Source organism: Eptatretus burgeri, chromosome 10 (genome assembly GCF_056783735.1).
Source record: "Eptatretus burgeri isolate ZD-2024b chromosome 10, Ebu_testis_v1, whole genome shotgun sequence".
NCBI classification, from domain to species: Eukaryota; Metazoa; Chordata; class Myxini; order Myxiniformes; family Myxinidae; genus Eptatretus; species Eptatretus burgeri.
In genome coordinates, this window is record NC_140970.1 from 36,725,485 (window position 1) to 36,752,173 (window position 26,689).

The following is a 26,689-nucleotide window of genomic DNA, read 5'->3' on the forward strand; positions in this document are numbered from 1 at the left end:
ATGCAATACGAGGCTCGATGGTCAAGTTGACATTTCTGGGGAGAAAGCGCAGGTTATTCAACGCAAGCGCCGCGTTTATCACGATCAATTCAATCGGTCACAATGAATCAATGAAGAGCAATGGGAGGACGTGAACGGCTGGAACCTTCGTCCGTCACGTGACCCGTGCCATCACGAACAACAAAAGCAAGCGCTGGTTCATGATGTAAACCTTTATAACAATTTATAAAATCTCAACATTTCATTTCCTTCGCCGTACTCCTTTTAATATATGTGTCGAGGTCGCCCGGAATTAATTAAATTCCTTTTATGAGACGATTTCCCACATTCCATTGCCTTGGGCGGTGTATAATCAAAAGCAATTGTTTTTTTTTTTTTAATTATTGTTAGAAAAATCAACGGTGAAGTGTTTAATTGTGTCGAAGCCTCCACCTAATTGCAGACAGACATGTATACGAAAAACAAGATAATTAATTCATGGCATTTTCCCAAGAATCTGCACTTTTTTTTCATACCGATCATCGTTCGAATAAATTATCAGTGCCCAATGATTGTACAGAAGATAAAGGTGACATGCGACCAATGTTTCGAACTCCTAATCGGTATTTTAGCTCATATTCTATGAGCTGCATATTTTGCAGGACGTAAAACATTTGTGGACCATCCAGATTCGAGTAGATCTGAAATCCGTCGGTAAAACTCGAGCAAATTAGGAAAGCGCAATAAATAAATGACTTAATTAACATAACTGTAATCGTGAAAGGACAAAAGTAAATATAAAATTGTAAGAAAATGTTTTCCTCCTTTGTGTTCGTTTTCCTGTCGGCCTCTACTGTACGCGGTGCAATGGCGACTGCTCTGGAGAGTTATGTAAATCGTATCCTTTGTTTTGTGGTTGCTGTGCTTGGGGGGGGGGGGAACAAGAAGTCTCTCGAATACCGAGACGAGGTTGGATTTCGTTACAAGGAGAAACACAAGGTCGACGACTCGATCCGATCATGCCTCGTTTACCTCCCTTCGTGTTTATAATGTTCTGTGAAGTCTTGTACAGTGCACGGGGGGATCGTGTTCGGGATCTGAGGGGAACAAACATGACTCTCCCCCTGCCCCTGTTTGTTATGAGGATTCACTTTTGGATCTGTTGAACGCATAGTTGCCATGACGATCGTTGCTAACCAACGTGTAAATATTTTTGAGCGGTTAATGTGTCTCGTTGATTTGTTTCGTGCACTGTATGTTCGATTCCCGAAACGCTCGGCCTTACCCGAAGGGCTAGTGGGAGGGGTGCTGCATATTGGAGCATGTCGTCCTACGAATACCGACGTAAGGTGCCCGTAAAGCTGGCTATCCCGTCTGCATTTAAGTTGTACACGTCAAAAGGCCATTTTCTCCGTGTCCTGCCTCGATTGCCTGTCTGTAATTGATTCGTTTGCAGAACCTGGCTGCAGGTTGTGTTGTTGCAATGCCCACTGTAGGATTAGGTCAGGAATATGGAACTTGTGGAGGAAGCTGGTGAGAACTTGCCCACTCTTCGTAAAAGACACTGTGGGATCGTTGAGGTCCAGTGACGATCAGTGATGGTTGGCAGATCCTCTGAACATCCTTCCAAGGGATGGAAAATGTAGATTTCTCGTCCTGCATGCGAAACGCGAGAATGGCAGTTTATAGCTGGGTCGAAAGCCTGGTGGCGGCTTGGGATCCTAGAGTCCTGAGTTCAAGCCCCGTCGGCCACTGAATTAATACACCAGGAAGTTGACTCAGCCTGTCATCCTTCCGAAGTCGGCAAAATGAGTACCAGTGTATTAGTAAAGGGGACACTGCATCAGAGGCATAGCCACGTCCCAACCAATGATGCAACCAGCAGCCACAGGCTGCACACAATAGGGAGAGAGAGCTGGGTTGAGATGTGATGTCAGACTAGGCAGTTCAGAGACTCATGCACATACCTTTAAGTCATCACCTCGAATTCGACATGTTCCTTCTGAGGTTTTTTTTTTTCATAAATTGCTAGTAGGTGTTACACCAATAAGACAAAGAACCAATTTCGTTTTTTAGTATCTCACTAATAGCCGGTTCAAAAGGCATGTGGGTGTCTGTCTCATGATCCTGTAATAACTAGAAGGGCCCTCGGTCGAGCGCGTATCTCCGCCACGCAATGCCTGATCCGCGAGAACATATCGGGCCAAATACATTTTTGAGATGTCATGCTATATATCGGTTTAGCCCTATCTCTCAATGGTGAAGAATCGCTTTAAAAATTCTAGTAGTCGAATCCGGATCCGGATCTTCACCGAAATCTAATCGGTTCGTCCTTGTCACACACCGAATCTGTCCACAAAATTCCAGCCGGATTCGTCCACAACTTTTTGAGATATCCTGTACACAGACAACAAGATAGAAAGGGGTGAAAACATGACCTATTTCACCTTCGGTGGTGTAGGTAATAAGCTCCAATGTAATGCAATGTCATATGCGATACTCTGGTGGGGCATGCTTGCACACTGCAAGCAAATACTTGGGTGCACCCGACGTGCATACATAATAAATATAAGCTTTATATATTTTATTAAAGGATTGTACTTGCATTCTGCAAACAGCTATACAAGTCAATAATTAGTAATTAGAATGAGCGTTTAAAAATTTACAGCAACAGTAACTTTTAATGTAAATATGGCAAAAGTTTTAAAATAAGAGGCGTTGGTAGCGTTGCCGAGCAACCAGTGGGAGTGTGAACTCAATTGTTTTGGGTGTGAGCATAGCTCAGCTGCACCAGCTGACTTGTTTGCAGATATTTTCATTTTTTGACTTTTCTTTTTGTCCTGGGATATTGGCTTGCATTTGCTTCAGCAGGAAAAGTGTCAGCTTTGTAGCCAACCTGGAAGGTACTAAAATGTATATCAGTGAGTCAGTGAGTTGTAAGAAATATATATATATATATATATATATATATATATATATATATATATATATATATATATATATATATATATATATATATGCCAAATCACTATGCGGATCAAACGGATGATCCGCTGTGGCGACCCCTAAAAGGAGCAGCCGAAAGAAGAAGATTATATATATATATATATATATATATATATATATATATATATATATATATATATATATATATATATATATATATATATATATATATATATATACTTGCAGAGTACCTGCCCGATAAGCAATCTTGGTCCAAGCATGCAACACGTTCTTCTGACGCATACCTTTATTTAGGCGGTGTATAAGCAACTGACAGGTCTGCATACACACAAAAAAATAAACCCAGGTTGTGTGCATGAAGCAAAAATATACCTACTGCTTACAACTCAAAGCACGTCACTGTACTGGAGAATGTGAGGACTGGAATACTGCACTGTAAATGGTGGAAACTTGTAATACCCTCTCCCACCTAGAGGCGGCGTTACGCAGCACACATTTACATCGAGAATTTGCATCCCCCTCCCCCCAAGACCACATACAAAGATAAAAACACCCCTATACATTAACTGGGGTCATTCTGATCATATGTAGCAAGTCTGGATTAATGAGCCCAGAACTGTAGGAGTCGAGTGACAAACACCGGTCCCTGCTGCAAACACTGGAAAGGATACACACATATATATGACCCGATCTTTTATCCTAAATTGAATTGCACTTATTGCATCAAAATTACAAAGTCACACAGATATGACATTTTTTTTTTCATATGGAATCATGGAGTAAAGAGTCTGAAATACTTAAAATGATGATGCCATTTCAAAATGCTATCGCGAAGGAACCATGTTTGAGTATGCAAATATCCCACTCATCTGCCTGACTGATGCTTTCATTTTATTAATTCATAATCTTGTAAATTCAACACCACTTATCTTACATCATAGAAAATTGCATGACTGCTGCATTAATTTTTATCCCCCACCACGTGGCGGAAGGGGGATATTGTTGTCACCCAGGTCGTCCGTCCGTCCGGGCGTCAACATTTATAGCTGTGAGTGCGATAACTCATAAACTGTTCGCCATATCGATTTGAAATTTGGGTCACACATATACCACCTGAAAAGGAAGAACCCTATTGATTTTGGGCGTGGCCGGATCCAAGATGGCCGACTGGGGTGGCCATCTTGAAAAAAAAAATTTTTGTAATAAATGGAAAACCGCTTATCTGATTTCAATTATTTTGGGCTACTACGTTCCTCATCCCTGGGGAACTTTTTCGAGATGATGACCAAATGGTGTCTTGTTTCCAATTCACCTCCATTATCTGGAATATGTATGACCTTTTTCATTCAATGGCGGGGGATTCCCCATCTCTGACGGTATATTTATTTCTAATGTATTCAATCAACAAAAGACACAACTGATGTTTGGAGATAATGATTGCTATTATTAGCATTGTATGTCTGGTCTTGCCAAGAGAAGAGTAATATATTTGTTCTATGGTCAGCCTTGTCATCTGTTTGTCTTAACATTTCACCAGGAACAGTTTCAGTTATTACATCTGATGGGAGGATGATAGTGGTGAGTTTGCAAGCATTCATTTATGTCTTTAAATATTAAAATAAATTAAACTTGTAATGTTGGTGCAATTAAATGGATATGTTCACCTTGTATTTTCTTTTTTGTCCATTCCGTTTCTGTCTGAATGTGAATAAAATAGTCTGAATGGTTTTTAAGATATCTGACCTCATTTTGAGTTTGCCTGTTAAGTTTTCCCATCTGAACACATAACTCATGGGAGTCATTCCATCTGAAATCACCAAATTTAAGAAAATGTTCCCAGTTGACCCCCTCAGATTTACTTTAAGCTTTCATAAAATAGTTCCCAGGTATCAAAATGAAGCTGCGTAAAATTTTAGGTCCATAGATGCGGTCAACTCCGAGATATTGAGGGTTGAAAATGTGGTTGTGGCCCTATTTTTATGGTCGTTGTGAGCATCACAAAATGAACAGGGACTTTTAAACTCCTACAACTTTTTAAATATTAATGCTAGAGCCTTGAAATTTTCAGAGGTTATTCTTCTATAACTGCTCTGTAAGAAACAAACATAAAACGGAGTATACCTCTATTAAATTTTATGACCTGATCAGTTGAAATCCAGAAAAAAAAAATGTTGGTTTTGTATGAAAAAGACCCAACTTTGAGACCCCATATATTTTTATTGACCCATCCCAGAAGCTTGAATTTTTTTTCATGTAATAACTGTATGGTAGTAGTATTCAAATACATGTTTACTTTTCTTAATCAGTCATATATAATAGTCATGATCCCTCAAAAATTGAAATTTTTCATTTTCCCCCGAAATTCAGGTGAGGATTGCAAATATATGACAAGGTATACCACTTCAAATTGTTAACCATTGGAAAGAGCATATTCAAGTTTACAAGTGTCAAATATCAAAATGGTATAATGTTTCTATCAATATTTTTTAAATATTTGAATAAATGATGTTCTGTCAGTGCTGTGCACATTGTGTGTGCTATTTAATGAACAGTCCTTTTACATGTAGTACATATGTGTAGTACATGTATATACGATGTACATACATATCATCTGCTATTAGGATACGATGAACACAATACTTTGAAATTTGAATTTGTAATTCTTTGTTTCTCATTTGTAAATAGCAAGAGCTTAACTCATCTGGCTGGGGCTAAAAATAGAACTCAGGAATAGTGGCTGATCTGCTGAGGTCAGCAGTGTATATAGTTACATTCAAGGGAGGTCATTTGTTGGGTTCCTTTGGTCTATGTGATGAAAGTTAATGATGCTCCCCTAACGTCAACTGGGAGGCAGTACAAGCTCGCACCTGACTTGGAAAAGCAGATCAAGGACCAATTCAAATCATTTACGTGAAATGTTTTATTACACTGTTATTGCAGTGTGATATATTTTTGTATTATTAATTTGAATCATAGAACTAATTATTCATGATTACCATAGTGCCCACACCATGCCCACACTTCATGTATTCATGACTGTTAACAACAGTTTTAAAAAAAAATAGAAAATATATATTTCAAATTTCCCACTTTGATATTTGACACTTTTGGAAACTTGAATATGCTCTTTCCAATTGTGAACAATTTGAAGTGGTATACCTTGTCATATATTTGCAATCCTCACCTGAATTTCAGGGAAAGATGAAAATTTTCAATTTTTGAGGGATCATGACTGTATTATATATGACTGATTAAGAAAAGTAAACATGTATTTGAATACTACTACCATACAGTTATTACCTGAAAAAATTTCAAGCTTCTGGGATGGGTCAATAAAAATATATGGGGTCTCAAAGTTGGGTCTTCATACAAAACCAATATTTTTTTCTGGATTTCAACTGATCACATGGACGGATGATATAAACAAACACACACACACACACACACACACACACACACACACACACACACACACACACACACACACACACACACACACACACACACACATATCAAGGTGCTTAAAATTTTCAGGGAGATTAAATTTGTAAAACTAAATCTAAAATAAAGTAATCTGTGCTGGTTGCTTTTCGGATAATTTTAATCATTTTCTGTATTGGTGAAAGCGTTTTATGTGAGATACGATTGATCCCCACCCCCCTTCTCCCTTCCCATTAACAAGGTGTGGTTGTACTTGTAAGATATGATAGTATGAATGCAGAAATGTTAGTAATGAGGAAAGCTGGGATCACTGTGCTCTTTCACGTGCTGAAAAAAATATTTTGCAAATCTGTGTTTTGAAAATCTAAATTGGTTTGCTGAATGATAAACAATATTGTTTGTGTTTCTACTTTGGATAATTTTTATCATGCAAGTGATAATTTTGCACACATTTTAATTGTATTTTTGGATGTTTGCAGTTTTATTGTCGCTCTTTTTAATTACTGCTTTTCTCTAGGGCACTTTGAAAGGTTTTGACCAGACTATCAACCTCATTCTTGATGAGAGCCATGAACGAGTGTTCAGCTCTTCACAGGGTGTAGAGCAAGTTGTTTTGGGCTTGTACATTGTCAGAGGAGACAACGTGTGAGTGCACAACACTGAACCCTCTGTCGAATATTTGCAAACGCTGGTGCCACAGTTTGTCGGGTCTTGACATTCTTTAGTTGTAGCTTATCTTCAGCCTTTGTGCAGCCCCAGCTTGACCTGGTTGAATGATTGTAACATATATTTCAAATCCAGATGTGTTGATCCTCTCCCAGCACAGAAAAATGTACAGAATGCTAGAATGACGTCAAACTTCAACTCTTTTGGGAATTTTGATAAATTTCTACAGTATGTAGGTTGAAAGTCGGTCTTCTTCAACCAGACTGGAAAAATGTATTATCTTGAAGCGATTAGAACTTAGTGAATACATCTGGACATTTTCTTAGACCCACATTCCAACTTGTTGGTGCCTTTTATAAAAATCCCTTTGATAGCTTTTAAATGATAGGCAACTGAACTAAACTTATTTGAAAGGTCGGCTTGCTTATTATACATTTACTTAATCAGGTCAACATCTTTCAATACAAATGAATGATATGATTATTAAAATGGACACATGTTCAAGCACATAGAATCGTACCATATTTGAGTACATTTTCTATTTCAAATTTAATTCATTTATTTTAATATCAAGTTTTAATAATCAACATTGTATTATTGTTTTTATCACCCTCAAACCCATGATGCTAATTTCAGAGAAATTGCATTGACACCTCCTTCATAATTCGAGAGAGTTTGATTGACTTGCACACGAGTAAACTATTAACTGGACGCGTACCTTCGTGGGCTAAAACTTTTATCCTCATAAAAATAACATCATGAATGCTCTTTCTAGAATCTCCAAAGAAATTTTCCTTCCAATTGTAATGTGGAGATTATCTTCTCATTCCAGGCCAAGCCACACATATGCAAAAATGTGAAAATTGCAAATAATATGTTAATATGAAAAACAAGATGAATCATGTTGCCATATACCTTTTGTGATTATAATGTGGTGCAAAGAACAAATATTTACATTCATAATTTTAATTCTACATAATGTGATGTTTGAAGCGATTTCTCTAAAGTATTGTTACGATAATGTTTAAACAATAAAAACGTATTCCACATGTACTGGTAACATCTGAATTTGTGGATGAAAGTTGTTTATAAAAGTTTTAAAATATTACACTTATTTCATGGACGATTAAGTAAATTTCTCAAATCGATGAAATCTGTCCGTGTGGTCCAACACGTCTCCAATCCCACGGAAGTTATGCTTTGCTGTGAAAGCCAATACGGCTGTGATTGTGCAGCCAGCGGATAAGTGTAGATTGAATTTCATGATAGCTCTTTGTTGCACATCATAGGCCAACTAACCATTGATTGTTTGTTCGGAGTGAGAGATTGCAAGCGAAATGGTACTAAACTATTCTGTTCTGCATTGGCGTGCGTGCGTGTGTATGTGTGCATGCAGTGCAGTCATCGGAGAAATCGATGAAGAGACGGATGCTTCGTTGGATCTTGGAAACATCCGGGCAGAGCCTTTGAACCCAGTTGTACACTGAAAATGTAGTCATGAATGGTTTTTTTTTTTGGGGGGGGGGGGGTTTGTACTTTTTCTGTTTTGAAACAATTTGATTACAACCATGGACAACATGAAGCTCCCACATTTCATTGATGTCATTACTTTTCCATTATGTCGATGAATATCCTTGAAGAGATTATGCATTGTGTGATTTCTGTACCAGTGGTGTTTTATGTTAATGAGCACAAAATTTTAGCATTTGTGTGCAAACAATGACGTGACATGGAGTTAACCTTCAACATTTTACCTTCAAAATAGTGGGCACGACTGCATGGGTCGTCACATCATTCTTCACAGATCTCGTGATCCTTCAAATAGAACATCATTTTTCACACTTCATGCATGTTCGGAGTTGTGTTGTCGGGTGTTGCTTATTTTTAATAATCTTTTTGCAATGAAGATATGCACTATCTTGTACTTCCTAAATTTATGCTTGTGTTGTCGCGTGGATACGACAAGATACGCTGGACAAGAATCGTAGATGTTGAAGTCATCACCTCAAAGAGGTCCGAGGCAAGGCCAAATATAACATGAAACTCCCTGAGAGGTGTGGGTGCTTTGAGATTTAACAACTGTGGCCGAACACTGTAAGCAAGATTATAAATATCCCAATTTAACCCCCCAGGTGTAATTAATTGAACTGATTTGTGCAGGAAGGATCTATGCCATATATAAATACATATAAGAGCGAGATGTGTGTGTGTATGTGTGAAGACTTTTCTTTGATTGCTATACAATTCCACACCTTGACCAATCACCACCAAATTTTGCATATTTGTGGGGGGGGGGGGACTAACAGATAACCCCACACCCCCTTCCCACAAGGGAATTCTCTGTATGTGTGTGTGGGTCTGATAATCATAGAAATGGCTGGCCAATCTCCACCAAATTCTGCATTCATACTCAGGGTAACCAGGGTCATCTCACAGACAAAACTCCCCCGCAAGGAAAATGGACCCGTCGATAGGGGATGGATCTCTCTGCAGCGTACGTTCTGGGGGAAGAAAACTTACGGGCCAATTTTTCTGTCGAGAGGAAAGTACTTTCCCACTGAGTGGACACTCCATTCACAGGTTGTAGAGATGATCTTCAGCTGAACAACCACAGACTCCATCTGAAATGATTAATTTAGTTAGGGTCCTCGTGCCCAATTCCCACGTTATCTTCCCGGCAAATTAATCGTCCCAGATAGGGCACTGTGCTTTCAACGCACCACTATTGTAAATCAAGAGTGGCCGAATGATACCATAAGTAGGATATTGGCTAATCACTGACCGCAGAGAAACAGCGGAGCAAAGCTCCCATCCACTATTTACATACTCTTTATAACCAATGGAGAAAAGGATAATGGGGCAGTTTGGAAAGTTTATAAAGAATCAGCAAAGGACACATATTTACAAGCAAAACATTTATGTACGGAGCAAAAACAGTCTTCCAAAGAAAGATCTTGCACTTACGCACACAATCTCTGAAGTCAGTCACCTTAACACAATCGTGCCGACAATGGGCACTTTAGACACTGGGGAAATGAGATAAGCAAGGGGGATAGCTGGAGATATAAATAAGGTAGGGTTTGTTCGTGATCCCCTCCCTCATCCGACATAAGCCTACGGGCTTACATTGGTCCTGTCAAAGAATACTCAATTCCTCTTGTACATTTGAACATTTAACACGTGCGCATATGGAGAACCAGAGGAGACTCAATAACACAAGCAAGCAACATGCTGTTCCTCTGATTCTGCAGTACATAGATTTTGAATTCTTATTCAATATTCAGCGATAAGAGGGGGTAAGATCGGCACACAATGTTTTGGTCATCGTCGAGACAGAATGGCACCATGACTGCAGCCCTTTGGGTGCTAGGATTGATCACACATGGTTCCTTGGTCATTAGGTCAGCCTGAATTTAAAGGGCTGGGGAACGATTTATAAGCTGAAGTTGACAAGAGTGCAAAAAGACATCTGGATATTCACCTAGAGTACCGGGCGTAGTGGCGTGCGCCTGTAATCCGGCTACTCGGAGGCTTGGGTTGGAGGATCGCTTGAGGACAGGTGCTCTGCGCTGGGCCACGCTATGAGAGGGTGTAGGGCAGCCCGGAATCATGGCGAAACCCAATCCTTATCCCTGTGTCGTAAGAGGCGACCAGGGTTGCGTCAGGAAGGGCATCCGGCGTAAAACCTGTGCCAAATCAGTAAGCGGATCATAATGGATGATCCGCTGTGGCGACCCCTAACGGGAGCAGCCGAAAGGAGAACAACAACATATTCACCTAGAGTCCGAGACAAACATTCCTTTGGAGCCTCCAACCAGACTTTCAGGTGCCAATATAATTGTTCATATAAGAGAATCCCTTGGCTAAATAAGATAAATATTTGAATACATAGATGTAAGTTACATGTTGTAGTTGAATACATTTCTCATTGAAGGTTGTAACAACACAATGTGCTATATGTTAAAAAAAAATATTTACTTTTTCCAAGTTAATTATCAATGTAGTTTAATTGGCAACATTTTATTTATTTATTATTATTTATCACCCTAAAACCCATTATGATAATTTTGGAGAAATTTGCGTCCATAGCCTCAGCATGAAAAAGGGGAAGGGTAGAAAGAAGAGAGGGTGGTGGTGTCGGGAGAGATGCGGGTGTCTGCTTCATAATGCGTCAGAGGAAATCGTGAATGCGAGTCAGTAATCCAGCCCTGAACGGGTCGACGGTGCAATTGTTGATTGCTCTCATGCGTTCCACATGAAGAAATTTGAAATGGGGACAGAAAGAGAAGACGAGCCGGTAGGTGGACATGGGTATTCACCTACCCAATAGAACCTGACGCGATGGGCCTGTTCGATGGGGAATGACCTGAGGATTAAGCACAAGAAAATTCATGATTCTAACTTCAAGGGTTAATGCTGCAGATTGTTTTTTTGTTAAAATACCCCCACATTTAGAGGTTTTTCGGCCGTTGCTAGGCAACGAAGGGGTCCGTAGCAACGGTTCTTTCTCACACATAACTAGGACATACCATGAACTGACCATACCAGTTTCATGTATATCTGACTCATAGTCTCTGAGATATAACGAACTTCGTTTTTTTATTGTTTTCGACCAGGGTTCATTCAAAGTCTATCTTCTCCGACAGTTTTCATAGGATCCGGCTGGAAATTTTTGACAATATGGCTGAATGTACTGCCCACAGTGGCTCGTGGCCCGATTTTTGAAAAAATTAATTTTTTATGATTTTTCAGAAATTTCAAAGTCCCGTTGCTAGGCAGCGGTGGTGTCCATAGCAACGGTTCTCATTTGCACACAACTCGGTCATGGTATGAACCTACCAACCAAGTTTCATCGAAATCGCCATTGTATTAACTGAGCACTGGACCGAACAGTGGGACAGACAGACAAACAAGACGGTAGGCGGACATGGGTAGTCGACTACCCAATAGAACCTGACGCGATGGGCCTGTTCGATAGGGGAATGACCTGAGGATTAAGCACAAGAAAATTCATGATTCTAGCTTCAAGGGTTAATGCTGCAGATTGTTTTCCGTTAAAATACCCCCACATTTAGAGGTTTTTCGGCCGTTGCTAGGCAACGGAGGGGTCCATGGCAACGGTTCTTTCTCACACATAACTCGGACATACCATGAACCTACCATACCAGTTTCATGTATATCTGACTCATAGTCTCTGAGATATAACGAACTTCGTTATTTTTTTGTTTTCGACCAGGGTTCATTCAAAGTCTCTCTTCTGCGACAGTTTTCATAGGATCCGGCTGGAAATTTTTGACAATATGGCTGAATGTACTGCCCACAGTCGCTCGTGGTCCGATTTTTGATTTTCGAAAAAATTAATTTTTTATGATTTTTCAAAAAATTCAAAGTCCTGTTGCTAGGCAACGGTGGTGCCCATAGCAACGGTTCTCATTTGCACACAACTCAATCATGGTATGAACCTACCAACCAAGTTTCATCGAAATCGCCATTGTATAAACTGAAATCGCCATTTTAAATACTGATAATAAGGGTAGAACAAATCTCAAGAAAAAAAAATTGAATTTTTTTTTTTTTCGATGAGATCGACTACCCAATCGTGTAAGTCATTGTGTCACCGGCGCATCCAGGGAAAAACTCTGCGGCTTGTCAGCTCTCACTCCACAGCACCTGCCCGTTAAGGCGCTGTCACACCTTGACAATTTAGGCAGCGTATGCCGACTTATGAAAAAAATTGTCTAAAACGCTGGCACACGTCGAATACGTTGTGGGTAAGTTGTGTATACGTTAAGAGCACGCTGAAAAACACTGCCATACGTCGTAGTACGCTGGCTTTCATCGTTGTACTTTGCGGTTGTCCTCAAATTTTAGCATGCTTGAAATTTTACGACGTATGCCGGCGTATGACTCACACGTTCGCTACACTGGCCATAAGTTGTAGGCACGTTATGCGATCGTTGACACACGTTACTTGTAAGTTACTCTTAAGTCGAAACACGTCGACGTAATGATTAGCGTACCCGAAACTTATTTATAACCTATGATTAACGTGTTGTAGGCACGTTACACGATCGTTGACACACGTCGAGGCACGTTATGCGATCATTGGCACACGTCGAGGCACGTTACTTGTAAGTTACTCATAAGTCGAAACACGTCGAGGTAATGCTTAGTGTACCCGAAACTTATTTCTAACCTATGAGTAACGTGCTTTGAACCTATGTGTAACGTACCTCCAACGCATATTGACGTATGCAGACGTGTTTGATTTACGTCTTCCGGACGACCACAGAACTTACTGAATGTGTTACTAATTTACAGCTACCGTATAATGGCGTATTAGCAGCGTTTAAGAAAAACAACAATAACTTCCGATATTTCGTCACGTGCTGTTACGTCACGTCCGATTGCCTCTTCAGTTTGCTCATGTCTTATTCTTCGTTCCTCCTCTGTGAATATTTTATGTTTGAGGGTATTGTCACATCGACGTCGAAACTTAAAAACAAATGTCCGAATATATTTTAAAATTCGTGATAGACTAAAAAAATAAAAAACCAACAACAACAACTTCAGATATTTTGTCACGCGCCTTCACGGAGCCAAGGAGAAAAAAAGAAAATGTGCCTTGACGGAGAAAATAAGTTTCGGGTATGTAAACATTACCTCGACGTGTTTCGACTTATGAGTAACTTACAAGGAACTTGTGTCGACGTGTGTCAACGATCGCATATCGTGCCTACAACTTATTCCCAGCGTAGCGGAACGTGTGAGCCATAAAATAAACGTGTGAGCCATACGGCATAAAATTTTCAGCATGCTTGAAATTTCACGACGTACGAGACATACCACGAAATATGACAGCATACTTCATCGTTTTTCAGCGTGCTCTTAACGTATACACAACTTACCCATAACATATTCGACGTGTGCCAGCTTGGTTCGGCAAATTTTTCATAGTTCGGTATACTCTGGCTAAATCGTCAAGGTGTGACTGCGTGGTTGACACTTTCAATTTTCAGGCGGTTATGATTTAAATCGGTGTGCGGCAGGTTTTTAACAGGCTACGCCACGTGATCGTCGGCGATACGTGCAGCGCGCTATGCCTAAGTTAAACTATCGTTGGGCATAGGTTGTGAACGCCGACAACAGGCTAAGCATTCGTTGGTATAGGTTATCTATAAGACAACGAAACGTTCTGTGCCCATTACTATGTTATGCATACGACCCACACGTTATGAATACGACCAAAACTTTTGAAAAAAACATCAAAATTTCAGCGTACGCCAACGTTTTACATACATTTTTATCCCCCGCCGCGTGGCGGCAGAGGGATAGCTCCCTGCAAATCTCCTCCATGCAGATTCAGGCCGACTCATGGATGTTCTAAAAACCAGACCCGATGTTCCCTGATGCTCGGGTTTATAAAGTCCTCAGGATTAGCATTGTCCAAGAACCGACCGGCACCGAATGCAGCTTGGTGTTCACGGGTGTGGCCTTCCCAATGGTACGCACCTGTTGCCATGTGGCTCATTGGCAGAGCCCCTGGGTCAGCTATGCTCCCGCCAGGAAACCCCACCCATATGCAGTCCTTGGTTTGGCTGCTTCAGCTCTGCTATGTTGTTGAGGAGGTTGACATCCTTGATCTGTTTGATTTGTAATGAATGGTGGGTATCACTAACACAACCCACTGATATCACCAACACAACCCACTGATATCACCGACACAACCCACTGATATCACCGACACAACCCACTGATATCACGAACACAACCCACTGATATCACGGACACAACCCACTGATATCACGGACACAACCCACTGATATCACTAACACAACCCACTGATATTAAGGACACAACCCACTGATATCACGGACACAACCCACTGATATCACGGACACAACCCACTGATATCACTAACACAACCCACTGATATCACGGACACAACCCACTGATATCACCGACACAACCCACTGATATAACCGACACAACCCACTGATATCACCGACACAACCCACTGATATCACTAACACAACCCACTGATATCACTAACACAACCCACTGATATCACTAACACAACCCACTGATATCACGGACACAACCCACTGATATCACGGACACAACCCACTGATATCACTAACACAACCCACTGATATCAAGGACACAACCCACTGATATCACGGACACAACCCACTGATATCACGAACACAACCCACTGATATCACGGACACAACCCACTGATATCACTGACACAACCCACTGATATAACCGACACAACCCACTGATATCACCGACACAACCCACTGATATCACTAACACAACCCACTGATATCACGGACACAACCCACTGATATCACGGACACAACCCACTGATATCACCGACACAACCCACTGATATCACCGACACAACCTACTGATATCACCGACACAACCCACTGATATCAAGGACACAACCCACTGATATCACGGACACAACCCACTGATATCACCGACACAACCCACTGATATCACCGACACAACCCACTGATATCACGAACACAACCCACCGTGCCTTTCTGTCAAGTAGCAATGCATGTCATCACACTCAACACACGGCCATCACTTGGGACCGTCAATCCAAACATCTGCTGGATGTTTAGCAGTTATAAGGACACTTTTCTAACTCGATCGCATCCAATTTCACCTGATAACGATGTTTCGCATCGTTGCTAAGATTTCCCAAACAAATGAACGACATTTGGGCGGATTACACAACAAAAATTACGAACAGCGTCACATCCAGCAGCGCACTTCACCTCGTTGCCAGGGTGTTGTTTTCACCGCGCTAAAATGGCGGCGGCCGTCGCTAACCGGAAGTAACCCAAAGTTTCGACCACCCTTACGGTAAAGAAAACGCTTAAAACGACACATTGCAAATAAACATAACCAATGTGAATTGAGAAGCAATTATAAAACTTCCCCGTTATACTCTTTTACAGATAATATTAATTTTTAATTTGTTGAATAAAATGTTTTTTCCAAAAATATATATTATTTATTTATTTATTTTTGAAACAACTGTTGCGACGCAACGGACGATGGTTTCATCGGTGGTGTAGCAGCCGCCTCAATTATTATTATTTTTTTGTTCGTTTGATGCAATATTTCTAACTCTTAAACGCTGCTTGTTGTTTAAACATGTTCGGCATCATAACTCAAACGTCAATAAATCGATCGTTGTGAAAATTAATTGTGGACTTTAGACTGCCAATCACAACGAGCCAAACGACGGGTCAGAGACGGAGGACACGGACACAGGCTGTGGACTGTGGAGAGCCTGAAGGGTGGAATGTTCTAGTAAGGAGTCCTGGTGTTCAGAAGACGGAGAGCGCTCGACTTGGCTGAAGGATCACGTGGTGACCTGTTTGATACGATGGAACACTTGTGGGAAGCCGTGGGCCTACCTTCGCTGCTCACGGACGCTCAAGCTTGGTACTCCGATCTCCTGACCGCGTCGAACTCCGTGCTGGCCACCGTGCACACCGGACCGGGCTCCGGGCTGGCTCTCAAGGCCGCAGGACTCTACCTGTTGCTGAGCCTCGTGCTCGTGTGGCTCGCGTGGCGGACCTACGGAGACACGATCGCACAGATCTACCTGCGCCAAGGTACGCGTCCCTCGGTCAACGGACGACCGTGAGGGTGATGGTGGGCTCCGTGTGCACTACCATAGTACAAACTAAGAAGAAGAAGAACTTGTGTTTAGTTTTGTGTGTTTGTGCGTTATTCATTCACAGCCAAACCCAAGCAGTGAGAACCCCCAACGTTTTGGTGTACATACTCCAGAATAGGAGCAAAGTTTTAAACCACCCACACCCCACACCCTCCTCCCCCACCCATACCCCCCCACGCACACACCGCACACACCGCACACACCGCACACACCGCACACACCGCACACACCGCACACACCGCGCACACCGCGCACACCGCGCACACCGCGCACACCGCGCGCACCGCGCGCACCGCGCGCACCGCACACACACCGCACACACACCGCACACACACCGCACACACACCGCACACACACCGCACACACACCGCACACACACCGCACACACACCGCACACACACCGCACACACACCGCACACACCGCACACACACCGCACACACCGCACACACCACACACACACCGCACACACACACGGCACACACACCGCACACACACACCGCACACACACACTGCACACACACACACACTGCACACACACACACTGCACACACACACACGGCACACACACCGCACACACACACACTGCACACACACACACACACACCGCACACACCGCACACACAACGCGCACACCCCGCACACCCACCGCACACACACCGCCCACACCCCGCACCCACACCGCACACACACCGCACACACACCGCACACACACCGCACACACACCGCACACACACCGCACACACACCGCACACACACCGCACACACACCGCACACACACCGCACACACACCGCACACACACCGCACACACACCGCACACACACCGCACACACACCGCACACACACCGCACACACACCGCACACACACCGCACACACACCGCACACACACCGCACACACACCGCACACACACCGCACACACACCGCACACACACCGCACACACACCGCACACACACCGCACACACACCGCACACACACCGCACACACACCGCACACACACCGCACACACACCGCACACACACCGCACACACACCGCACACACACCGCACACACACCGCACACACACCGCACACACACCGCACACACACCGCACACACACCGCACACACACCGCACACACACCACACGCACCGCATACACACCACACACACCACGCACACACACCGCACACACACCACACACACCACACACACCACACACACCACACACACCACACACACCACACACCCCTACCACCCCCACCTCCACAAATCAGACAGGTCAGTGGTCTCTGTCTTCTTGCATCCTCCTCTCTTTCCGTGCTTTGATCCGCCACCATCCCACAGGTTCGTGCAGGGTGCGCACGGGACTCCACCATCAAACCCACCTCTGGTGAAACTACCTAGACTCATGATCGCTGCTCGCCTCCACTCACTTGTTCCTCTCTTTTTATCCCACCCGTGAAACCAATTTCCACGCTCCCCTTCAATCACATGATTCCCTCGAGGTATTCCAGACAGCTGTTCACCAACTTTTCAGATCATCCCCATTTCAAAACTATGATCTTTTCTACCCTCATTAACCCACCACCACCACCCCCCCCCCTTCCCATTCTCAATCCCACCTCCTTCCAAATTTCCAGTTTTTTTCCCCCCTAAGAGTTCCCTTCTGTATCCATCTTGTCCACTCCATGCATCCTCTCCTGCCCTCCCTCCCCCCACCCATTTGTCATTGTCTGTCTCCCTCTATCTTGGTCTTCGCCCTCCAGTTGGTGTTTCCCCCCCCCCTCTCTCTGCTGTTCCGTTTATCCTGTTGCCTCCTGAGCCATTCAGTGTACTGGTATGAGCTCTTCCATGAATCTCAACTATAGATATACATCTTCTTCTTCTTCTTCCTTCGGCTGCTCCTGTTCGGGGTCGCCACAGCGGATCATCTGTATGATCCACATAGTGATTTGGCACAGGTTTTACGCCGGATGCCCTTCCTGACGCAACCCTGGTCACCTCTTACGACACAGGGATATGGGACACCTATTTTAACCGGGGTATACACCGGCCCAGTACACTGGTACTCATTTCGCCGACCTCGGAAGGATGACAGGCTGAGTCAACCCACTGGTGTATTAATTCAGTGGCCCAACGGGACTTGAACTCAGGACCTTCTGGATCCCAAGCCGCTGCCCTAACCACTGCACCAACACCAGGCTCCCGAATATACATATATATATTTTTTTTATATTTAAAGAAGAAGAAAACATTATTCATATCGTAACGTGGATACAAATGTATAAACTCAGTACATGACATAGTCATGACAGTCATCTTTTGTGGCTTCCCGCCTGTCCTTGACTTCTGGTCCTTCAATCGATGTGCTTGTTGGTTTATTTACACGGTCAGACAGAAGGTGACTTCTTTCAGAACACAAAGTTCTATTTTTTTTTCTTTAGTCCCAGATTTCGGCATGGATGCCGACTGCTCCCGATCCCCCAGCTACCTCTCCGACAGGATGTACCTTCTCTCTTGTCCCGAGGTCAATCGTCTTGATGTGACCCGTGCTTGGATTCAAACGGGAGAATCATGTGACCTTCTCTCGACCGCCCCAATCCGAGTTAGAATGTCATTGACTACTGGTGTTCAAACGGGAAACGTGCACTCTCCCCTTTGCGTCGGACCTTTTAAAGCCGTCGATCATCGTGCTGACCGGCGTAACAAATGAACGTGCACTCAGGTGTGGTTGTTTGTGAGGATGAAGCGCGCATGGTCAGGAAAACCAACAATAACGCGGTCAGACATTGGAAGCTGACGGAATCGACCAATCAGGAGAGAGGACTTTGAAACAGGGATGCATTGAGGGTTCAATAACTTTAACAAGAAAGGAGGGAGGTTACTGGATGAACATGCTTGTCTTCGTAAAGCTGGCATGTGGTGGAGGATATAAAGGTCGGTTCAAAAAAAGGAAATAAATGCCAACCATTTTATTGAAAGAAAGCAGTTGTTCTTGCTCTTCTTGGCTGCCGGGTAGCTATCATTTTGTTGGGGTGCGGCCATGCCGCTGATACTGTGCCCCGATACCAGTACACTGGTACTCATTTCGCTGACCTCAGAAGGGTGACAGGCTGAGCCAACCCCACCTGGTGTTAATTCAGTGGCCAACGGAGCTCGAACTCAGGACCCGAAGATCCCGGATCCCAAGCCAGCCACCCGAGCTGCTAAGCCAACTCCAGGCAAAGCAGTTGTTGGTGTGCGGTCAGTGTTGCGGAATCGATTTGCACTTATCTGTCGGAGTAAATGAAAAGCATCATGTGCCCCCTGGGGATTGTGTTCAATTGCAGCAAATGCACTTTGTAAATTAAGTTTAAAAATAAATAAATAAAATAAATGGTGGGGACTCTTGGCTACCATTCGTTGGGGTGAGGTGAAGTATAATGTCGGAAATTGAAATCTGCAGTTTTGTGTGAAGTGCAAACCTTTTTGTTCTGCTTGTACATTCCGATTGGTTTTGCGTTGACAATTGTCAGGTGTAAATGCTTCTCCTTTACCATTTCCTTGCTGCTTTTCAGGTACAGCTCAAAGCTCATTCGCCCCTGATGGGTACACAAGGAACAGCCGGTAAGCGTACAAGTACAGGCATTTTGTTTTTGTTTGTTCTGGACATTGTTCTCAGGAACAAAAATGAAAAGACAGCATTGCTGATTGAGATATCAGTACCCAGCGATTTTGGATTAAATAATGCAGAAATCAAGAAAATGACCAAATATTGTTGCGGGGCCAGGTATCGGCCACGAGCACGACCGCGAGATGGAGCAGCAGAGTCGACTCCGCCGATCGCCCGGAATTTAGATCGTACCTTTTCGGAAAACTCCGAAAAAGTACGGGTCCCTTATCGGGCCGTGAATCGTCAATATTTCTGCCACGTGGTACAGGGTTATTTGCCAATTTTCAAAATACCTAGATTTCCACGTGGCGATTTACTGAGTCTCCACACCCTCGACGACACCTGTACGGAACGAGTCGCTTAGCGTACTCGAACCATGTGCGACCCGAGCGGTTGATCGCTGAGATCCGTCGGTCCAATTGTCCCGGTACAGTGGCAACAGCCTGGCTAATTTTCCAACGCTCAGCACGCTAAGCCAATGGAGGAAAGGACACGAACGAGCGGATACATTTCACAAATGGGGCTGTTTATTTAACAATAGGCAGGGAGGGGAACACAAAAGAGCAGAGCTATCCGAATATTAATAAACACATATTTACAGCAAGGCACTTAATTCGTTACTTAGGCCTAAGTCACATTTGCTCTACGGCGAGGATACGGCGGCCGTACGCCCTCTGAATTGACAGAAATGTGCGGTGGCCGCAGAGTTTCTGCGGTGGCCTCAGGGTGGCCCTACGCCGTTTGGCTATCTTTTACAGGCCGTAGGGGTCGCTGTGGAATTGTAGCGCGGAGTTATAACTTTCTTCATTTCTCCGTTCGCCGTAGCAATTTGACAAGCCGAAACAAAAGAACTGGTTAAAAAAAAACCCACTCGTTACCGTCTGTCTGGCCGCACGTTTGCCTTAGGGCCCCCCTGCGGTCGCCTTGCGGGCACCTTGCATCTGCCTTGAATTCTATGGCCGCCGCAGGAACGCCCTAAGGTCACCGTGCGACATCGAATCAAAGACCGTACGGCACCCCCACGTTTTCGGTCTCCACAATTTATAAATACGCCGTGCGGCTCCCCGAAAAATAAAACAATGTGACTGCTACATTGTGTGACCGTGGAAATACTGCGGCCACTGTATAATTGCTAGTGGCCGTAGATTTTGGAGACCCCACGGCCGTCGTGGCAAATGTGACTTAGGCCTTAGCAGACTGGCGCCACAAACACACACACCGAAAACAATCGGACCAAAATGGTCTTCATTGAGGCCTCCAGCTCAGATGGAAAGGACGAGCTGAAGACCAGAACCTGCCTCGGACCTGCTCACCTCGTGTGGTCTTCGCGTTGAGTCGACCTGGGCACCAGCGAGAGGCGAGCCGAACCCAGACACCGGCGAGCCGCGATCAGCCTCCTCAGCTCTGCTCGGCGCTCGTCCTGGCAGTCAAAACCTCTCCTCCTTATCCCTCTGAGAGATGGTGCGCACCCTTGCGACTCTGGTGGTGGATGGTGTCTCTGAAGCCCAAGCTCTTGATCATCGGGAGGAGTAGGAGGAAGAAGACGCTCCAAGATGCTCTCGGCGAGGATTCTCTGTTCCTTTTTATCCTCTCCAGCGCGCTCATTCAGGTGTGATTCGTTATCAGGTGTGGCTCACTCAGGCATGGATCATTCTCGGGCGGGGCTCCTCAGGCGTGATTCATTCTCGGGCGTGGCTTGACCTTTTCCCGACTTGGCGCCCCACCAAGCGAATCGGTGGGTGGGAGCATTGACCCTTCCCCTCGTGAGCGTACAGAGAATGCCGGGAGCAGAGGGTTTCTCGAGCGCGGCTTGACCTTTCCTCTACTTGGTGCCCTACCAAACGAATCGGTGGGTGAGGGCATGACCCTTCCCCTAGTGAGCGTGCGGAGAATGCCGGGAGCAGAGGGTTTCTCGTAGTTTTATTCGGAGCTGGAGTGGTCCGCAGCTGTTGTTGTAGTTCATGTTGATGGAAAAATGTAAAAGAAAAACCCTAACTCTCAAAATAACTCCAGAGCGCATGAACATTTAATTACCCATTAGACCAGGGACGGGACCCTAACTGGCAACACGTACTTACTGATATAACTGATCTATAGGACCTGAATGTTGAGTGCAGTAAACTTCCAAATTCGTAACAATACCAGGACTTCAAAAATGAGATTAAGAGATCTTGGAAGCTGAAGAGCATTAAAATTGCTTCAGTGATAATTGGAGCAACAGGAATGATGAAGAACAACCTCACTGAGATTTTGAAAACCAATCCCGGGAATGTTACCACAAACGAATGACAACTGGAGGCAGGCTGAGTTTCGGTGACGATCCTGGAAAGAGCCCTTGGAACAAAACTCTGAGAACAACAAAGCTGAACAGCTTGGTCCATCAACTGTGATCCCTTAATGAAGTGGAGGTAGATACTTCAAGTCTTGGGAGGACTTTGTTCCATCTCCTCAAACCCACAAATGGAGATTAAAAACCAATGACACACATGCACACACGCACACGCGTCTCAGGTCAAGGGCAGCGGCAGCAGCTTGTTAGTCAGGACGAAGCACCAGCTCCATCCCGCAGATAAGATTGGGGACTCTCTCAAACGAAAGCTGTCTTTTTCTCTGCACTCGCACTAACGTGATCGACAGCTCCTTCATTCACTTACCCAGCTGCTGTGATGTTCATATCGGCCCTCCTGACCAATCATGGGCTGCCCCACGCCGAGCGATAGCATCCTGGCCCAACCGGACGGCACCAATCCGGAACTAATTGGTGCCGTGGCCGCTGAGTAGAGTGGTCCAACAGCTCCTCACTTTGTCACCAATCGGGGGTGGCAGTGTTTCTCTTCCACTTTACCAGAATGGGAGAGGAGGAGAGTTGGAAAGTCGTGCCACGGCATGAACCGTCCAATGCCGCAGCCTCTCTTGCCTGGCCCAACCCGGCTCAACAAAGGACATGCATGACAAGACACCTTGGTCTTTCACGACACAAAAGGTTACAACCTGTCTCCTCGCAGTACAAACAAACAGAACAACTTATCTCGATCCACACATTCTTATTACAGGAAAGAAAAGTCCTATTATGTACGCCAACACAAATGGGGGTCTATAACATAACTTTAATTTGTATCCTAGCCTGTCACCAACAATATAATACCTTTAAATCTTATATCAGCATCACACTTATGGCATTGTGGGTTAAAACTAGGCTAAAGGCAGCAAGTATTAAGGATTTGGAGTGGAAACAAATCCATACACATCGAGCTAGTCTCAGAACCGACTGACTGGTTGCACAAATGCATACGATGCGATCGCAAGTCGTCATTTATTGTAAACTCGAATTTGAGGTGTTTATGAAATTTCCATTGTTTTGAGCTTTTGTGCTCCAGATGAATGGGTGTAAAAGGTGTGCATCACAAAAGATATCATTGTCTCCCATTTTGTGCCACTTGCTGGTGATTAAACAGTTACATAATGAGGTACTTATTCAACCTTCATGATGGGAAAATTAAGCCGGGTGACTGATCGATTAATCTACGGTGAGTTTTGAAACCAATGTGACTAACCTCCTACCGGTTGTTGTTATTTCCATCTCTCGGATTGGAAGAAAGGTCCCTTTTTTAAATCTGTTTGTTTTTCAGGTCGAGGAAAGAAAACCACAGCCACAACTCTGCGACGTAACAGAGTTAAACTACAGGTGAGCTGGTTCCTGTCGGCCATGGAAGGAACTTGCACAGCACCCTGGACCTGTTGTAATTACAAAAAAGAAAACATTCTTGCATCATTTTTTCAAACGCTTGGAACGGACACCAGAACTTGGAACGGACAGGAAAACGCTGCCAATGGAAAACTGTGGGACACTGCTGCTGCCACTTCATTCTGTAGTTCTACTAATTGCATGGATATCTTAGTTTTGATACCTCAGAGCTCTGACTTGTACTGAGGCAACCTATGATATTATTTTTATTATTTAGAATTGTGGAACAGGTGCTGGTTCAATTTTTTGGATTTGTGCTTGCTTCACCACAGTCCCTTGAACATCTTGTGGAAGCTTGGTGGAGCCCAGAGACATCTGTCCTGAAAAACTCTAAAGCAGACTTAGTGAGGAGTTTGCTTCTAGTTAGCTTTGTACATACCTATGTTTTGATGTCCAGATGCACGTTTTATTATTCTTATTTTTAATTTGCGTCTTCCTTTGACCCTTGCTTTGTGAATGCAAAGTGCTTTTTGATAACTATGTTTTGCATGACTTTGAGAGGTTTCACAAGTTTTGAAGTACATGGTGCTTTGGAGTCAAAAATATGACTTCTTCCAATGGCATCAGGAAACTAGTCCACTGCTGGGAAATGTCTCACTGTCTGCAAACTACAAGGGAAAGTATTCTCATCTGTGTTTCACTGGTGCAAGAATATTCCTCCATGGTTGGAAAGGTAAAGTGGGAAGTGGGGAGGAGACGGTCATGGGTGCACTACTCTCTTGCGAGGGGTGTTCTTTAACTTTCCGTTGTGCGAATGGTGGGAGAATGGGTGAACTTTCACCCCTCCCCCACCTCCCTTACTTGACCTGCATTTTGTGCCAAGCTCTTTATTTTTATGCACCATTCACCTGAGTAATAGTATTTTAAGTTTGTTGCAGGTGAAAACCGAAACCCAAGTTTGTGAGAAATTTTATCGTTGCAATGGTTTCGTGCTGCCGGGATGAACGGACATTACATGCAAACACAAAATAAATGCCATCGTCCTGGAAATGGAATGATTGATGAGCAGCGGCAGTGAAACCATTGTCCACTGGTGTCAGTATTTGTACAGTCACATGTAGTTGCTACGATTTTATATTATTCAGGGGCTTGTACTGTGCGTGCCAAACGTTTTAACAAATTGGCTGCACAGGCTTGCATCGAGCCAAATGGCCATAATTTAATGAAAGCCAATCTTGGCTTTTTCTTGATTATATGGATTCCTTCCTTCCCTTTGGGCAGTTTTCTAAAGTGCATCGAAGATTTTAAAGTGAAATTGTAACGCCGACACTGTTATGGTTGTGGATCGAGTTTGTCAGAGGTTACGATTAGTGAACAGATGTGCTTGGCTCCACTTGCTCCTCGGGACACATTTCATTCCAATGATGTTTCATTCGGTTTGAGAACTCTCTTTCCTTGCACCGTTCTCCAATGCATTATGTTGTTGTGCTATTAAAGCATCTACGTTCTGGAGATAAAATTGTAGCGTTCATTTTATTCTGCTTATTTGTTTGTTGATGTTACTGTTGACATAGATTGCACTTTTTACAGGATCTGGAGCTTTGTCATACATTTCCCATCTTTGGTGATCCTCCATAATCCATACCCTTTCCTTGTTTCACTCACTTCCACTGATTTATGCAATTGCGTTCCTCAGTTTATCAGTCTCTCTGTGCTCGTCTCCAAAGACTTCAAGACACCGGTCCATGATATAATGGAGATGATATATGGAGCAATTGATTGTTTTCATTAACTCGAGAGAGAAGTAAAAGTAAGGAAATGTCCAAAGATTATGGAGAACTGCATTTCGTAAAGTTTTCCTTGAATTACTGATGATTAATCAGAAGGGAAGAAGTGGGTCAACCAGGGAAGGGGGTTAGGGTTAGTATGCTAAATCATGATATTGTGGTGTCAGAAGATTGCTTGTTGAGTGCAAGAGATGGAATTGGTGGAAAAGTTTTGATTCTTTTTAAGTTTAATGACAGAGATTAAGACATTGTGGTTTGAGTTTTCAAGAAACAAATAGAAATAAAAGGAAAGTGATTTGGCATCATCATGGAAATGGCTGTTTTGAGGGTTATGGAATTTGCAAGTTTTTTTTTGTACATTCTTCATGCCCTGTAACATATTTTGAGTAAATGATTATAACCAGCAGTGAAACAGAGAGCAGTTGCACTTTTATAGCAGAGTGATCGGAGTGGAACAAGTTGTTAGAGTTTTTCAGTAGGAAGGTCAGGTCAGGAACGTCCATTTTCCGCCGGAACTCCAGGGGCCTCCGTCTGGCCATCCCCCAGGCAGATGCCTGACTCATCCACATCTCCTTGAAATGCGGATCAACCTGCTGCAACCAGGAGGCACGTGGTTGGCCCGTTGGCCTCCCAAGTTGAGAGAATATAGTGAGCAGGATCATCAGAAAAATGAGCCACAGCTAACGCTTATGGACTATACAGTATACAGGTAACAAATCCTTTTTTTTTTAAACCCCCCCTTTTCCTCTCTCTCTCTCTCTCTCTCTCTCTCTCTCTCTCTCTCTCTCTCTCTCTCTCTCTCTCTCTCTCTCTCTCTCTCTCTC

General features: G+C 43.8%; 2 protein-coding genes and 1 long non-coding RNA gene across 4 annotated transcripts; 2 read left to right on the top strand and 1 right to left on the bottom strand.

The window, feature by feature from the left end:
• The first annotated feature begins 768 nt into the window (after positions 1-768).
• On the top strand, positions 769-9,253 carry LSM8 (LSM8 homolog, U6 small nuclear RNA associated). Its single transcript, XM_085897870.1, has 4 exons — positions 769-877; positions 4,484-4,524; positions 6,905-7,032; positions 8,450-9,253. Exons 1-4 carry the CDS (start codon positions 793-795, stop codon positions 8,538-8,540), a joined length of 345 nt encoding a protein of 114 aa, XP_085753996.1. The 5' UTR covers positions 769-792; the 3' UTR covers positions 8,541-9,253.
• Positions 9,254-9,911: 658 nt separating this feature from the next.
• On the bottom strand, positions 9,912-14,814 carry LOC147018328 (uncharacterized). The gene is made up of 2 exons (XR_015062331.1): positions 14,566-14,814; positions 9,912-10,739 (listed from the first exon to the last, which is right to left on the bottom strand). It is a non-coding gene; the product is annotated as an uncharacterized LOC147018328 (long non-coding RNA).
• Positions 14,815-16,275: 1,461 nt separating this feature from the next.
• LOC147018329 (uncharacterized) lies at positions 16,276-25,597 on the top strand. 2 transcript variants are annotated; one of them, XM_085897881.1, is made up of 3 exons: positions 16,286-16,697; positions 20,299-20,347; positions 24,023-25,597. In XM_085897881.1, exons 1-3 carry the CDS (start codon positions 16,466-16,468, stop codon positions 24,060-24,062), a joined length of 321 nt encoding a protein of 106 aa, XP_085754007.1. In that variant the 5' UTR covers positions 16,286-16,465; the 3' UTR covers positions 24,063-25,597. The 2 variants fall into 2 exon arrangements, with proteins under 2 accessions (XP_085754006.1, XP_085754007.1); XM_085897880.1 differs by lacking the exon at positions 20,299-20,347 and having other exon boundaries at positions 16,276-16,697.
• Positions 25,598-26,689: the final 1,092 nt, after the last annotated feature.

Coding starts and splice junctions, on each gene's coding strand:
- LSM8 (XM_085897870.1), top strand. CDS start 793: ATGTTTTCCTCCTTTGTGTTCGTTTTCCTGTCGGCCTCTACTGTACGC. Junction 4,525..6,904: donor CTGATGGGAGGATGATAGTG/GTGAGTTTGCAA, acceptor GCTTTTCTCTAG/GGCACTTTGAAAGGTTTTGA. Junction 7,033..8,449: donor ATTGTCAGAGGAGACAACGT/GTGAGTGCACAA, acceptor GTGTGCATGCAG/TGCAGTCATCGGAGAAATCG.
- LOC147018329 (XM_085897880.1), top strand. CDS start 16,466: ATGGAACACTTGTGGGAAGCCGTGGGCCTACCTTCGCTGCTCACGGAC. Junction 16,698..24,022: donor ACAGATCTACCTGCGCCAAG/GTACGCGTCCCT, acceptor TTTGTTTTTCAG/GTCGAGGAAAGAAAACCACA.